Raw genomic sequence first — 16,313 nt, forward strand, 5'->3', positions numbered from 1 at the left:
GAGAGCTGCAAAGCGTGCATTGGGGCGAGAAGGCACCAGGGTGAATAAGGGCAAGGCGTGCAGGGGAGAGGAAAGTGTGGGCCTGTAAATGGCGCCACGTATTCTGTTCGATTTTAGATAGGGACTTGTGAGGGGGAGGGAGGGATAATCGGGAGTTGCGGTAGTGGAGGGTGATGTCATGGAAGGTGAGGAGGGAGTCACGCGTGTCCATCCCGGGGTGGAGGGGGCCAGCTCGGTCGGTCATTTCGCGAGCGATAGAATTTGCCGCCTCATTTCCAGGGTGCCCCGCGTGAGCCGGAACCCAAAATAGTTGGATAGATCGGGAAGGGGGGGAGGAGTGCTTAAGGATATTGAGCGCAGAGGAAGAGATTCTACCCTTTGCAAAGTTGCGGACTGCGGTCTTAGAGTCGCTAAATATGAAAAGGGCTGGTGTGCTGGCAATGGCGAGGGCGATGGCTGCTTCCTCTGCGGCAGTGGAAGTGAGAGCATGGATAGTGGCGACGGAGAGGGGGGCTCGTGTATTAGAGACAGTGGCCAGGGCATAGGCGGGATGCGAGAGGTAGGGTGCCGCATCAACATACACGGCGTCAGACCGTGTACCGTACTGGCACCAGAGGGTGGAGGCGCGGGCAGATCGGCGAGCGGCATGATGCTCAGGGTGCATGTTCTTGGGAAGGGGCTTGACAGTGAGCATGGAGAAGAGGGAGCTGGGCAAGGGATGGGTGACAGAGATAGGGGAGACAGGGGTCAAGCGAAGGGAAGTAAGAAGGGCTCTACCAGGGGTGGTGCGAGATAAACGATCGAGTTGTGCCACGCGATGGGCATCCACAAGTTCTGAAAGAGTATTGTGGACGCCCATCGCCAGTAGACGAGAAGTGGGGGTGGAAGTGGGAAGCCCGAGAGCCGACTTATAAGTTTGGCGGATGAGACAGTTGACCTTGTCTTCCTCGGTACGAGACAGAAAGAGGTAGGGGAGGGAGTAGACAAGGCGGCTTAGCACAAAGGCCTGAACAAGACGACGGAGGTCGTGCTCGCGCATGCCGTAGTGTCGGTTAGCGACCCGTCGGATCAGCCGTACCGTCTGCTGGACGGTGGTAGTAAGGCGGGAAAGGACAGTAGTGTGTTTACCATTGGATTGCAGAAAGAGACCGAGAATACGGATGCAAGAGACAGAAGGGATGGGATGTCCGTCGATAGTGACGTTAAGGTTAGGAGATGAGGTTGGAGCTATGCCTCGAGCCAGGAGGAGCAGGAGCTCCGACTTGGACGGGGAACAAGCTAGCCCGACCGTGCGAGCATAATCGGCGACCGTTTTAGCGCCTGCCTGGAGAGCGGCTTCCATCTCACCAAGATTGCCGGTAGTCACCCAGAGGGTGATATCATCAGCGTAGAAAGCATGGGAGAGGTTAGGAATGCTAGCTAGAGCACGTGCCATCGGAAAAAGGGTGATGTTGAAGAGAAGGGGAGAGAGAACAGAACCCTGGGGGGTACCTCGATTTCCAAGAGGGAAAGTAGGAGAGGAGAGGGTGCCGAATGAGATCTCAGCCGTGCGATGGGCAAGAAAAGCCTTGATGTAACTATGGATTCGGGAGCCCACGTTAAGGGTAGAAAGGGCGTCTAGGATGGCGGTATGGAAGACATTATCAAATGCTTTTGTCAAGTCCAGTGCCATGATCGCGCGAGTGCGCTTGGCGTGAAGAGGGTGAAGGACCTCTTCGGAGAGCTGGAGCATGACATCCTGTGTAGAGAGGGATGGGCGAAAGCCGAACATCGAATCGGGGAAGAGATGGTTGTCCTCGAGGGAGCTCTGTAAGCGGTCTAGAACGACGTGCTCAAAGAGCTTACCGAGACAAGAGGTGAGGGAAATAGGACGGAGATTTTGAATGTCTATGGGTTTGCCGGGCTTGGGGATGAAGGTCACCTTAGCGTGGGTCCACTCAGAAGGCAGGGTGCCTTCGTGCCAATGTTTGTTAAAGAGGTCCGTAATGGCCTCTAGGGATGATGTGTCCAGGTTACGGAGGGCCTTATTAGAAATTTGGTCTGCTCCTGGTGCGGAAGTGGTGCGGAGCTTATGTAGCGCCGCACAAACCTCCCCCAAAGTGATATCTGCGTCAAGCGCAGAATTAATGGTGCCGAAGTAAGAAGGGAGGGGGGACGGAGGGGAAGTGCAAAGATAGCGATCTCGGAGTGCAAGAAGGAAATCGGAATCGGATAGCGGTGAGGATTGCAGGAGGCGCGTCACATCCCTGCGTTGCGTGGCCTTGACATGCGACGGGTCAAGGAGGGCACGTAGGAGCGCCCACGTATCCCTCAGCCCGAGATTACCGGCCATGCGGTCGCATGTCTGGCCCCACTGCTGCCTGGTGAGGTATGAGCAGTGCTCCTCAATTTCCATACCCAGGCGGGCAAGGCGGAGGCGTAGTGAGCGATTGTGTTTTTGTGAAAGCCAGCGGCGGTGCAGGGAATGATGCGCCTCCCATAGGTGCAGGAGGCGGCTGTCAGCCGTGGAGGAGTGAGGAGGGGTAGGGACGGTAGAGGTGGCGGATGAAACATCTTTGAGCAAGGTGGCAGTCCATTGAGAAAGGTCTGAGATGGAGGTGGGGGCATGTTGCCGTGAGTGGCGGAACCGATCCCAATCGACTACCTGGCTCAGACGCTGGCGGGAGGATAGGCTAGGAAGAGAGAAAGAGATGGACAGGATATAGTGGTCGCTGCCGAGAAAGACCCAGGTGTTCGTCCACGCTGCATCCACGACGTTTTTGCAGATGGAAAGGTCCGGATTAGTGTTGCGTTGGACGCTGGAGCCGATGCGGGTTGGGTCAGAAAAATCATTAAGGACGGATAACTGTTCGTTCTGGATGAATGTCCACAGCGCGAGACCTTTCCTACTGTTCCCGGGATAACCCCAGCTGACGTGATGTGCATTGAAATCCCCAAGAATGAGGAGCGCGTTGCGATGTGCGCGAGAAAGGGCTTTGCGTAGAAGGAGGAGGAGAGGAGCTGAAGGTGTGCGAGGAGGGCTGTAGACATTAAGAACAAAGAGACTGGCATCCTGTCGCCGCCGGGGGAGGAGTTCTAGGAAAAGGTGCGTGCACTCTGGAACGTCGAGAGGATGCTCTATCGCCGTGTAGTTGCGGTGAACCAGAGTGGCAATGTTCGGGGGGGATGAGGAAGAAGGATGGAAAGCAGTGAAGTCGCGCAGCTTAACTGGGGAGAAAGTTTCTTGGAGAGCGATTAAAGCGGGGAGCTCGGAGGGAGGGATGTTCTGGAGGTGGAGCTGCAGCGCGTTCCGCTTTCCGCGGAAACCACGGCAGTTCCACTGCCAGAAATTAAGGCGTGAGGGGTGTCTGGCCATCACGAGGCCTGGGTGCCCCTGCTGGTGCAGGGGGATTGGGAGATGAGGAGGAGGGGAGGAGGGATGACACCATTAGGGTCGTCTGGGCAAGTTCGGCTTCGTGGGCACTCTGGCGGGCCTCAATTCTGGCTACGCGTTCGTTAATTTGTTCCATCCATTTCTGCGTGTCGGTACGCAGCGTAGAAATTGCGGCCATGAGGCGTTGCTCATGGGCTTCAAGAAACGAGGCTGTGTGGTGGATGACGGCCTCCACCTCCGGGATGGATGTGGGCTGGTTGGTGGATCGCCTCTTTTGTGGAGGGGTGCGGGAAGGGGAGGTGGCGCGGGAGGAAGCATTGGAGGAGATGGACATGGGGGCGGGTAGGGGCGGCTGGGGCTTTTGAGTGACAGGTGGTGGGGGGCATTGTGAAGAAGGGCTGGGGAGTTGGGGGTGCCCCAACAACGCCTGCAGCTGTTGTTTTAGCAGGGTAATCTCCCTGTTTTGGGCAGCGACTTGAGCTTTGAGCTCTTCTTTTTCGGGGTCGGGGGTGGGAGGCTGCAAAGGCCGGCTCACCTGGGAAGAAGTCGATGAGGTGTCTTGACTCGGCAGTGGCGGAAAAGAGACGGAGCGGCGGCGGGGGCTGCGTCCTTGGCGGGTCCCGGAGTTGGACCGCTGGCTGGGTCTAGATGGGCGGGAGTCTTCGGTGGACGGTTTTGATTGCGGTGGGGTGGATGACGTTGACTTAAGGCTGGAGTTGGTTGGAGAGGGACCGGTCCGCGCGTAGCGAAGTCCACACGGGCGGGATCCCGTGACATGTGTGCCTTGGCACAAGATGCATTTAGGTGTGCAGTCGGGGGGCTCCCGAATCTCGTGTACGGCTCCGCAGCGAGTGCAGCGTCCGGATCTGGGCTGGGTGCATACGTCGGAGCGATGGCCGTAGCTCCAACAATTGGTGCAGGCTTCGGCCTTGCGGCGGAAAGGGTGGCAGATAAAAAGGCCGCAGTTGAATATCACGGTGCGGGGTAGTTCTTTTGTACCGACGAAGGTGATCAGGATGGACCGCGTACGCCCCATCTGTCTTGCATCGGCAATGGCGTAGGTATTGCTGGGGTTCATAGCTTGAAGGTCTGCTATGATCTCCTCTTGGCTCTGTTGGTCCACGGCGTTGTAGATTACACCGCGGAGAGCGTTGTCAGGAGCGGCAACGTAAGCGCGCAGGGGGTACGAATTGGTTCCGAGACGCAGCTCAGAGGTTTGGACATATAACCGGGTGCGTTGGTCTGAGGGTGAACTAACAGTGAATGAGTTGTTGTATGGGTTGATACGTACGCGATCCTTGGCACGGGCGGTGGCATAGTCAACTTTGGCGATGGCACAAAGTAAGGTCAGGAGGGCCCCATTGGTAGTGGTGCGGAGGTCGAGGCCACCGCCGGGGCGGAACACGATCTTGTAGTCTTCTTGTGGAAGTCGAGGTAGAGGGACATGGTGACGTAATCTGGGAGTCTTCAGTGATGGCGGGGACGCTATTCCGGACTTGAGGGGGTCGCTTTGAGGAGTAGCGTCTCCTCTAGGGTAGGCCGAACGCTGGGCCTTAACAATTCGGGTCCAGCGGGGGTCGTCGTCAAATTCTTCTGGAGTGATGGGCGTACCGTCGACTTGGTTCTCCATGTCGACGTCTTTGAGGCTACAGCAGCTGCGGCGATGGCTCAGCGGCCGCAGGGATGGCGTGAGACGCAGCTCTGCGCTGCGGACAAAGCGGTGCCACGCCGAGCGTTAGGCTTAGCTCGGCTGCTTCGTGGCGGGTCAAAGATGAGGTCCTAGTCAACCGGCGGTCGGTCGGATGAGGGCAAATAAGGTGTCAGGTGAATCCTTACACCTTCACGGGCTCGCTCACAAAAATGGGTGAGTATCCGAGGCGAAATATGAAATCCACGCACTGAAGAATACGGATCCCATGCGAGGTACGTTCGCACGCGTTCCCTGGTCGAAGAGCCGTCTTTATCTGTTGTAAGCCGTCATTGCACCCGCCACCGCTTCGGTGGCGGACGACGGCTGTTGCGGCGCGCGTCTTTCTTTCCCTCTTCCTTTTCTTTATTCTCTATTTTCTCTTCCGTCTGCACGAGGCAGCGGAGGTGGTTCAGCTACAGAGCCAGTAGCAGGCTTCTTTTCCTTTTTCTTCTTTCTTCTTTTTTCTTTTCCTTCTTCCTACAGCCACAACAACAACAACACAGCTTGCGGCGAGGACCGAATTGTTATCTTGCACAAGGCAGTGGAGGGAACGTAGAGAAGAAAGGAAAAGAAGAGGGAGATAAAGACGCACGCCGCAACAACAGCCGTCGTCCACCACCGAAGCGGTGATGGGTGCAATGACGGCATACAACAGATAATTCGGTCCTCGCCGCAAGCGGTGGTGACGGCACAATGACCGCATGTCATCCAAATCGCAACCTGCTCCACTCCAGCGGCACTCGACGCCAGTGCTTTCGGCAGCTTTCCGGCGTATTACGACGGCGCCCGGCGCCGTATGTAGCCGGATGCATTTCGCGCGTGCCGCGTCGGGGCATTGAGAGGGTATTGGTCGGGGCAGGCCGCTCGAACACGCTCTGCCCTCGTTTTTTTTTCCCCTTTTGCGCATGCGCCTGTCCAGCTGCAGTCATCCCGACGCGGCGGGCTGTTTCACTGTAGGGGGCGGATTTCGTACCTGGCGCGGCGTTGGCGACTTGACGTATTCAACTTCGACCAGCGCTCGCCTGCACTCCGAAAACGTCGGAGTCTAATTCAGATGCATGGATAACGTTTTTCACTTTTTAAGGCGAACGCCTTTCTAGGCTCTTGGAACCAAATCCCATGCCCGAGAGTTCTGCGGAAGATTTGTGCGCGAGGTCTGTCATATTCCGTGAAATTTCACGAAATTAGTTCATTAATGTTCCTGCCACCTGAAATGTTACGCTTGTTGTTGTTGCTGCTGTAGGAAAAACGAAAAGAAAATGCACGGGCCTGCTACCGGCTCTGCAGCTGAGCCACCTCCGCTGCCTTGTGCGGACAGGACAGAGAGAGAAAAGAAACCTTTATTAAGCCGGATAGTTATATAGGGCCGAGTTACATTGCCCTACTAGATGACCAGCAGGTTAAGCCTGTTAGCGACCTCGTAGGCGCGCTTGAGGATCCGATCTTGTATGCACGGGTCCGAGCTGCACGCAAATACTTCAGACGCACCTCAGCCTTTACACATTCGCTGGACAAGAAACATTCGAGCGCTACGATACGATTTTGCAACACTGTAAGAAAACATTGAAAGAGTCTCTTCTCCAAATCAAGGAGCACGAACACCGTGTGTAACGAACATTTTTTTTTTCTCCCTTTCCATGACGCCAAGTACCTACGACTGCGCTTTGACAACAAGGTCGGCATCACCGCTTGCGTCGTTTACTTTGTGCTCAGCGTAAGTAAAAATCATTCCTGAGGATGAAATATTTATTTTATGTGATCCTGTTAGCGGAAAACCTTCACATGGCGCTAGTGTAGCCAGTTGCGTAAAGAGGGGCACTGTTATGACCATAGTTATATGCTGCTGTTCATTTCATTGCGACGCACCTTATGTTCAGTTCAGCTCGTACCTTTATTTAAGGTCCTCAACTCTACTGAACCATAATACTGATCAAAGAAAATAATTCTTGGTTCGACAATAACTAAAAAATGTTTTACATTCATTGGGTGTAGGATTATGCTAGTGCAATTAGATAAATGAAAATGTGAAATGCGGACTGCTCGGAGAGTATTGAAATCCCCACACCTGAAATACCAGTTCACGTGTGACTATTACAATGTTACAAAAGAAAGTAGTGGTAATCATGGCGTATAATGCAAACGTTATGGAAGAAAACGAATATGCTCTAACAAACCCCGCTTTTCAAAATGTATGTGTGCTTCATTGCAGGCATCGCACAGTAAAAATAAAAGATGCACTGCATGAAGCTGATCACACACACAGGAACGTTCCGCTGTTCTCATCAAAACAAACTGTCCCTGGAGTATTGTAACATACTTCATAACTACTGTTCTTTCGATTTAGTTTCAGCAAGGATTGAATTCCGGGTGGAAATTGCCAGCAAGGAAGATGAATGTATATGCATGGAAGGCCACATTTTATGTACCTTTAAAAATTTGCAATCCATAGATCCTAAGCGAACTGTAAACGTTTGTCGTGCATTGAATAATGAAAAATACGACCAATCTCATGTGATTACGCCAAATGCAAATTACGTGCACCAACACTGAGATTTTTACCTTGGTTTTGGTTTCGGATTTCACATCATCCTTGGCAAGCAATTGCAATCTGACACGTGTGAAAGACTAACCGATATATATATATATATATAAAGTACCGCTTAAGCCAATACATATGGATGTGCCTCTATGGAATACTAGTAGCGCATTCGGCTCCACGTAAAAGTTTTCTTATGGGTTAAATTCACATGTACAAAGTGCTGCCCAAGTTTGGAGCTTGTGAAAACGCCGCCAACGTGGCTCAGTGGAAACGTCGCACAGCTACTGAAACAAAGTTGCCGGGTTTTAACCCGACTATGGCGACTGTGTTCCTCTTGAGACGAAACAAAAAGGCGTCCGTGTGCTGTGGCATGACAAAACACTTTAAAGATACTCATATGGTCAAAATTATTCCGTACCCCTGCACTTTCTTTCTTCCTGCGCGCCCAGCTTCGTCCCTTCACTTCCTCTGTTTTAAGGGTCCAAAGAAAACGCAGACTGACACTGCACATTTCCTTCTCTATAAACCAACCAACCAACCTCACAAATGCTTCAAATATGGCTGGAAATGGAGGTAATTAGGTTACACACACTCATTCCCACATAGTCGTAATCTAATACCCAGCCGCATGCCCTGCTTTAACGATGCCGTACAAGCAAGTCGCGTCTGAATAGCCTATAGGAGTACCGGGGTTCTCGGGATCTAAATATCCCTTTGGGTTCGATCTCAATCTCAGAAGTGTTGCCCAAGTTGAAAGCCCCGCTAATCGTCTTCATGACGGGCTTCGGGTATACATAGATGAACTGAGAGACAATTTGTGGTAGCACACACTCGTGATCCCACATACGTATTCTACCACAAGACACCCAACCAACATATATTTGAAGCCGCCCTTTAACCAGGCAGCATGGACGTGCCTGCATGGCATAGGAATAACATGCCTGACCCAGAATGTAAGGGTAAGGGTGGGAGTCACTGCCATCTTTAAAGTGCAGCTCAACTTCGCCCCTCTTGTACTACCGACTTCTGACAGACGCCAGCGATATTGATGAATGGGGCTCGTCTGATAGCGAACCTAAAACTGCGTAAAATTAAAAAATACTGAAAAAAATAGCGTACTGCATACGCGTTTTCATAACAGTACACGGAAAAGCAGCTCCGCCAGATAGCAGCTCTGCAATCTCAAGGCAAAAGCAATCATGACGCAGAGTTCTCCTAATAATTGGCTTCCTGATTTTTGGAAGCAAAAATAGCTTCAAGTCCTATTAGTCGTCGAGGGATTCTCCAGTACGATATTTGCCTAATCAATAAAACCTCTAGTAATAAAAAATCACATACGCTTTATAGATAAGCTAAGACATCCCTAGATAGTCTTGCTGTTTCACATCCACAAACTGCACTACATGTCGTCGCCTCATAAGGAAACCTTGCAGCGGGGCGTACTTATTAGGCGGAACTGTTCACTAAGGAATATACGTTCTTCCATGTCAATTAATGAGAAATAACGAACCTCTGCTAACGCCTTTTAAACTTTATTATTCTTTTCAAATGCAGCAAACACTGGGAGCGGTAGGCATCTACAGCGCAGCAATTGGAATTTCTACCAGTACGTAAAGTGGTCTATTTCATTCCAAATCAAGTGAGACTTGAAGAATTTGAAAAGAGCATAAGCATTCCTGAGTTTTTTAGTGAGATCGATTAAGAGCGGCTTTAGCAGTAGCCACATCCTTTCGTATATCACGAAAATTAGGGGTGCTAATCAAGAAAGTTTTAAAGCCAGGATTACCAGATAAAATACTTTAAAGGAAAAGCTCACCAGCTCGGAATTAAAACTCCAAACTGTGCCTCTCTAACTGATTGATTAACTGTTTTATGGTTTGCTGTAGCCGTAATTATATGTAACCAGACGTGTAAGCTGGAAAAACTGTCTCCGATTCGTTCCTGTTTTCGCAGTGTTCCATGTCCCACTGGTGTACTCGAACATTGCCATCGGATTGGCAGGCACGATATACACAGCCATGGTAAGCGAATTTTTGAACTTGTTCAGAAAGCTGAACGACATGTGAAGCATTTATTTCATTGTTGCAAACTCTTTATAGAGTAACATTTGAACTTCGACATTGCCTTGCAAAGACAAGTGGTCAGAAAATCCGACTTTGAAAAACGACCAAATTGAGAAAGGCGGACACATATTATTACAATCTTTATAATTTAATAGCGCTGCGAAACTTAGTGGAGAATCAACCGAACGCAATTACGCAAGCAGAAAAGAAATGAAATCGCATGCCTAGGAGCACCGATATAAGGAACGGCAATAAGGGGATACCGCTGCGGTCTCTACAGCCTGTGGGAATTCAACATTTCCCTCGCCCGCACGACGCGGCGAACACCCTTCTCTCTCTCGGGGAGCCCTCATCTTTCCCCTTCTGGCCTCTTTCCTCCCGTGCTGTGGCGGAGAGCGCAGGGGTGAGAGAACGGCCCCTCCTTCCCCCTCCTATCTCAGCGGACAGCACCCAGGGAGACGACGACGCGACACCGTAGCGCGCGGATGCTGCTATGACACCGAGGAAGAACATTGGGCGTTCCCAATAAACAACTTGGCCCGCTGTCTATGTTTGCCTCGGTGTGTCGTTCTTCACGGCCATGGCTGTGGTCAGAGCTAGCGGTGTGGCCTCGGTTCTCAGAGCGAAGCCGCAGCCTCGTGAGAATCCCCCAAAAATGGCGCCCACGTTCTTCACGGCCACCGCTGTGGTCAGAGCTAGCGGTGTGGCCTCGGTTCTCAGAGCGGAGCCGGAGCCCCGTGAGAATCCCCACAAAATGGCGCCCCACGTGGGGCGCCATTTTGTGGGGATTCTCACGGGGCTCCGGCTCCGCTCTGAGAACCGAGGCCACACGGCTAGCTCTGACCACAGCCATGGCCGTGAAAAACGACACACCGAGGCAAACATAGCCAGCGAGCCAAGTTGTTTATTGGGAACGTCCAATGTTCTTCCTCGGTGTCATAGCAGCATTCGCGCGCTACGGCGTCGCGGCGTCGTCTCCCCGGATGAAACTGCTGTCCACCGAGATGAGAGGGGAGGAGGAAGGAGGAGCCGTTCTCTCACCCCCGCCCTCTCCGCCATAGCGCCAGGGGAAGGAGGCCAAGAGGGGAAAGATGAGGGCTCCCCGAGAGAAAGAGAGGGTGTTCGCCGCGTCGTGCGGGCGAGGGAAATGTTGAATTCCCACAAGCCTAGATGCAACGCTTCTCTGATGAACGTTACAGCGTTGTGTTTGCGCATATTTTCTGCAGAGGGCACGTCTTCGTAGCAAAATAGAAACTCTTTCGGATTTCCAAACCAGAATGCCACATTTGTCGCCCTACCCATAGCTTTGTAGTGCCTGTCATGCGCGATGTGCATGTTTTGCCCTTTTGCTGAAATCGCTGCACATTTTTCTCTTTTTACAGTACTCTGATTATGTTGAAATGTTGCTTGCCCTACTATTTTTTTTTCTTAGTTTTGTATAAAGACTACTATGACTAGTTATATACTTCTCTCACATACCACCATAACATAATCTGTTATCCTGTTTTTGTTCTACCCTGATTTGCTTCCACATCCTCCCCCCCCCCCCTCCCTATGTAATGCCCTATTGGGCCTTTAGGGTATTTCAAGTAAATAGGCCCCTTTCATGTCGCAGTCAACTTTTTCCGGTGTTTCATCCTCAACCAGAAGTGCACACTATGGTTATATATTTTTAAAAAATGACTAAATAAACGTTCAGTCTTCAAGACAAATATTTCATTCTTAAAGTTAGAACCTGTCTAATGTCGTCGAATTTCTTGTCATTGTCCCTCTATGGCTCGTCTAGTCAAAAACGGCTAAGGTTGCTGCAAAGCGACAGTCGATGAGGGGAGATTGTGTAAGTAACTTTAGGCTGAGAAAAAAGAAAGGGTTGCATACGGTCTGGGCTTCTCTCCAAAAGAGGAATCAACGCTCTGCATGGCTGAGTTTTCATCGCCATACTATACACTCTTAAAGTTACGTCTGAAGGGCCACATAGCTACGTCGTTACTATTGCTTATTCTTATCAAATGGCTGTATTCACTCAAAAATAAAAAGTGCGGTCTTATTGACGAAAAGAAATGAAGTGACGTCGAAAATGTGGAACAGTATGTTTGTTGTCTTCATTGTCAACAATATAACCTAAGGCGCAATATTTACTATGTGTGTGTAACCATCTGATGTCAGAGTGCAGAGTGGCTCAGAGAAATAACTCAAGTTACTGGCATTCTAGTGGAAATTAAGAAGAAGAAATGGACATGGGCAGGACATGTAGTGAGAAGAGAGGATAGCCGATGGTCGCTTAGGGTAACAAACTGGATTCCAAGGGAACGAAAGCGTAGCAGGGGCGGCAGAAAGTTAGGTGGGCGAATGAGGTTAAGTTCGCAGGGGTCAAGTGGATGCAGCTAGCACAGAACAAGGTTAATTGGAGAAATATAGGAGAGGCCTTCGCTCTGCAGTGGGTATAGTCAGGCTGATGATGATGATGATGTCAGTACATTTCTTTTACTGTGCAGCACATCCTCTCTATAGATATGATTGACAAAAACAGCGCTTCCAATGCCTCTTACATGTCATTTAAGCTTCTATCGGTAACCCCGTTAATTTTTCAAGCGATAAGAGCATAGATGTGATTTCGTAGGACGAACGTTCGACTTCTTTCAAAGCAGATGATCCTTAATTCCAAGCTGTCTTACTTTGTCTCATCTCATGCCCCTTGAATTGCGCCTAAATCTCCTGCAGCTGCGATATTTCTCCGCAATGCTGTTTGCGCTTAGAGGTACAAAGCGCACGCAAGAAAATCTTTCTGTTTGCAAAAGGTGTTCCAAAATGCCACATAAAATCATTTTTGTGCCGAAGGGTGGACTCCGCAGTGTCGTCTGGGCCGACTGTGTGCAAGCTCTGGTGATGCTGTCAAGTCCTGCGATCATTATTGGAAAAGTCATCTACGACTCCAGCAGTGCTAGCCCACCCCTGAGGCCTCTGAGTGATATGAATGTCACACGTTATATTCTACGGTAAGTTACTGAGAAGCAGCTGATTACACTGTCATACTCAGAATAGGCACCTGCTGTTTCGGATGTATGATCATCGATATTATCAGGACTGAGGAACTTGAACTCCCTCGTTTCACAAATGTGGAAATGAGAGTGGCTGGCGTTAGCGTTGGGGAAGAGTTCTTATGCACATCAAGAAACTAAACGCTGAATCCCAATACAGCACTCGTTTTTCCGCGCTAAATTCATAAATACTGTTGTGTATTGATGTACTGACTGAAAAAGAACCTCTCTGTCATTACAGCTGGGGCTGTTAAGCGACCCGAGGCCTTAGTGCGTCTCCTCCGTTACACACCGACTTTTGTTTTGGTTTGTTTTGTGGGGTTTAACGTCCCAAAGCGACTCAGGCTATGAGAGACACCGTAGTGGAGGACTCCGGAAATTTCGACCACCTTGGGGTTCTTTAACGTGCACTGACATCGCACAGCAAACGGGCGCCTTGCTTTTCGCCTCCACACACCAACTTTTCATTCACAGCTGCAGGTGTTGTGTAGCCCACAGAGAGTACTGACTCTCTGTATACATTATTGAAAAGTTGGCTCCCATAGGAAAGCCTGAAGGATTGTCGCATTATGTACAACCTCACTGTAGGGAATTGAATATAGCATCAGTTCATAACGCGCACTCTTGAGTGTTCAGTTCTGGTCGCTGGTATATCTTTGTGTGCAGCGAAGTTAGCACTGCAGTTTTAGGATTAGGCAGACCATGGCGATGACGACAAGTTTGATTCCGTTGCTATTTATCCATGATTCCCAAAAATATTAGCTTTATGAAACATGCTGCCCTGCTGAGACGCTCATTCGTACCATCTTCTGCCATTCCATTTTAACCAGCTAGCATTACATAATCCGTAGTAAAGAAATGGCCACGTGCTGCAGTGTCTATATTTTGCTAGCAGCCACATGTTTCTACTATTTGGACGCAACCTCTTGCAATCTGCCGTATTGCAGGTGACAGTGTTTGATGAGGAAAATACTCATGCACGCTTCCGCAGGAGAAGCGCAAGCGGAGAGCAACTACGGGAAGGATCCTCAAAATTACTGTAAAATAGGTATTGATTAAGAACCACTCAAAAAAAATGAAAAGGACTAATAATTACTCAACATAATAAGTGTCGGCCAAGGAATAAAAAGCAAACAGGAAATCAAATACATCAAAGGAATCTGATCGTCCGCAGGCATTTAGACGGCTCAGTAGATTCTCTTCATCTCACAACGTTTGATGCATTTCGGCTCCAGAAATACTATTTAAATTTTATGATGGAGTGCATCAGTTGACATAAATAGTTTTTCGAACATGTTGCTTGTTTAGAAGGATGTAAAACATGCACACTTGATTTTTTTTACAGTGTTTGGCATAATTTTGCCAGTATATGCATTTCTCCGCAACTGTAAAATTGTTTGTGTTTAAGGCATTATTTATGTCACCTGGAGTAAACTTATAATTCTTAGAAATTCCAGTCGGGAATAAATAATTCGAATGCCTGAAGTCATGTTAAAAGGACACAATTTATTCTTCGCCAGCATATACAATAATGCCCTGGTAGCTTCAAAACACAAAAATTGCCGTTTGACAACTATTGCGATGTATGCGTAATCGTCACTAAGACTTCAGATACCCGTCGCCTTCGCACACATCCTACCATGCGTACACCGGTGAACAAAAAATCTCCCCGTGCGTTTAATTACGGTGACATTACTTTGTTTTCGCCAAGCCTTTGTTTTTCGTTCAAAATGCAGCGTCCTCACACATGAGGTCATAAGAGCAGCGGCTCCAAAGCGCTGCACGAGATGTTTGAAATCACTCGTGGAATTATTCTACTATTGCGCTTCCATTCCAAATTTTAGCACACACAAAATCAAGAATTGCGAAATCAGTTTGTTTATTCTGCTGCTAAAATTCCGAAACTGCTTCAGCGTTCCTTTAGCAGCGTGATGCACGTTTTTCTTTTTTGAGGCGCTCTTTACTAGCGAGAGGTGCTGCATAGTTTGTTCTTTTTTTCTGAATAAGAAACACTGCTCTCATGGCAAGAGGGGCATTATCCTAGCAAGCGGTGACTTTAATTACAAATAGTGGATTGGCTGGAAAGCCTCATATATTCAGGTGCCCAAACGGATACAGCGTGTGTCATTACGCCCCCTTACGCGTGACATTCGCATCAGCTATAGTCACAGTACTCCCCTGATGGGGCTGGGACAGGTAGGTCACCGCCGCATGCGGCGGGGGCTTGCCTGCCACCGAATTGTTATTTGTTGTAGGCCGTCATTGCACCCGCCACCACTTCGGTGGTGGACGACGGCTGTTGTGGCGGCGCGCGTCTTTCTCTCCCTCTTCCTTTTCTTTCTTCTCTATTTCTCTTCTGTCTGCACGAGGTAGAGGGAGGTGACTCAGCTACAGAGCCAGTAGCAGGCCCCTGCATTTTCTTTTCCTTCTTCCTACAGCCACAACAACAAGAGCTATCAAAAGTGGGAAAGTAGAAGTATTTAACGGTCTTGCGAACAAACATTACTTTCCATGCGCAGAACGGACTTCGACATGACAAGCGATGAGAATCTTTGGAGCGGTCTGGTGGGAGGGCTCTCTTACACCATTGTACGCACCGGATTCGACCAGATGGCTGTTCAGAGGTTCATCGCTGCAAGGACACTGCGACAAGCGAAACGGTTGAGTCTTGTACTTTCTTAATTACCAGCCTGATGATTGGAAAGAACATATGAACTGTAGTTGTTACTCTCTTCTTCGCCATTCCAGGATAGCGATCACTGGCGCTGTGTTCGTCGTGTTTTTCTTCGGATTCGGAGCATGCGGAGCGCTAGCCATCATATACTGGTACAGGGACTGTGACCCGCTCTTATCCGGGGCTATCAGCAGCTACGACCAGGTGATTTCAGCTGTCTTTTTATCTCAGCTGTAAACACCAACAACTTCGCCCATAAGGAAGACGGACGAATGCCCTTTTCAGAGAAGCGTACTAAAGATTGTCCTTGCTGTTATGTCGTTGTCACAAAACATGTCGTAAAAGGTTAGTTTATGTTGCGAGACTCTGGTTACGACTATTAGCCCTATATAAAGCGCTTTGACTGACACATCCTTCGAGTTCATGGTTTTAAGCCCACCCAGAGTGTGGAAGGCTCTCTTTAGAGCATCTGATAGATTTGAACGGAGAAAAGGAAATAAGAGACGGTCACATTAACGTTATTCGGCCATTTACAAGAAGCCGCAAAACTGTACTTTACAGAAAGGGATAAATATATAAAACACTATAAAGACGCCAGAATTTGTAGCACCAGGCCAGATACCTGCCAGCGTAGTCCTGAACGAGAAGTAAGAATCACTTTAACAATAACGACGCGGTGTCAGAAAAACGCATCTGAAAAACAATATATACAGGAATAATAAAATCAAACACTTATTTCAGTGCTTTCTTGGGCTAAAGCTGAAGATTTCATAGGTAAAATGCGATGCAATGTGGGCCGAACGTCTGTTAAAAAACTTCACAGAAGCACTTAAATCGCTTTACGTGCCCAAGATATGTCTCCACTCTCTTTCACTGGAGAAAAAGAGGGAGGGAGCGGATGAAACAGTCTTCTGATGAGCTCTGGGAAAACAACAG

General features: G+C 49.4%; 1 protein-coding gene across 1 annotated transcript in view; it reads left to right on the plus strand.

The window, feature by feature from the left end:
• Positions 1–16,313, plus strand: part of LOC146189314 (sodium-coupled monocarboxylate transporter 1-like) — a 64,977-nt gene that overhangs the window by 19,437 nt on the left and 29,227 nt on the right. The window contains exons 3-8 of the mRNA XM_084605235.1: positions 6,712–6,777; positions 9,157–9,208; positions 9,556–9,623; positions 12,504–12,661; positions 15,223–15,363; positions 15,452–15,581. Coding sequence (XP_084461361.1) covers positions 6,712–6,777; positions 9,157–9,208; positions 9,556–9,623; positions 12,504–12,661; positions 15,223–15,363; positions 15,452–15,581 — 615 coding nt within the window. The remainder of the gene's footprint in view (positions 1–6,711; positions 6,778–9,156; positions 9,209–9,555; positions 9,624–12,503; positions 12,662–15,222; positions 15,364–15,451; positions 15,582–16,313) is intronic.

This window comes from Amblyomma maculatum, chromosome 5 (genome assembly GCF_055883805.1).
Source record: "Amblyomma maculatum isolate TAMU_Amacu chromosome 5, ASM5588380v1, whole genome shotgun sequence".
Taxonomy (NCBI): domain Eukaryota; kingdom Metazoa; phylum Arthropoda; class Arachnida; order Ixodida; family Ixodidae; genus Amblyomma; species Amblyomma maculatum.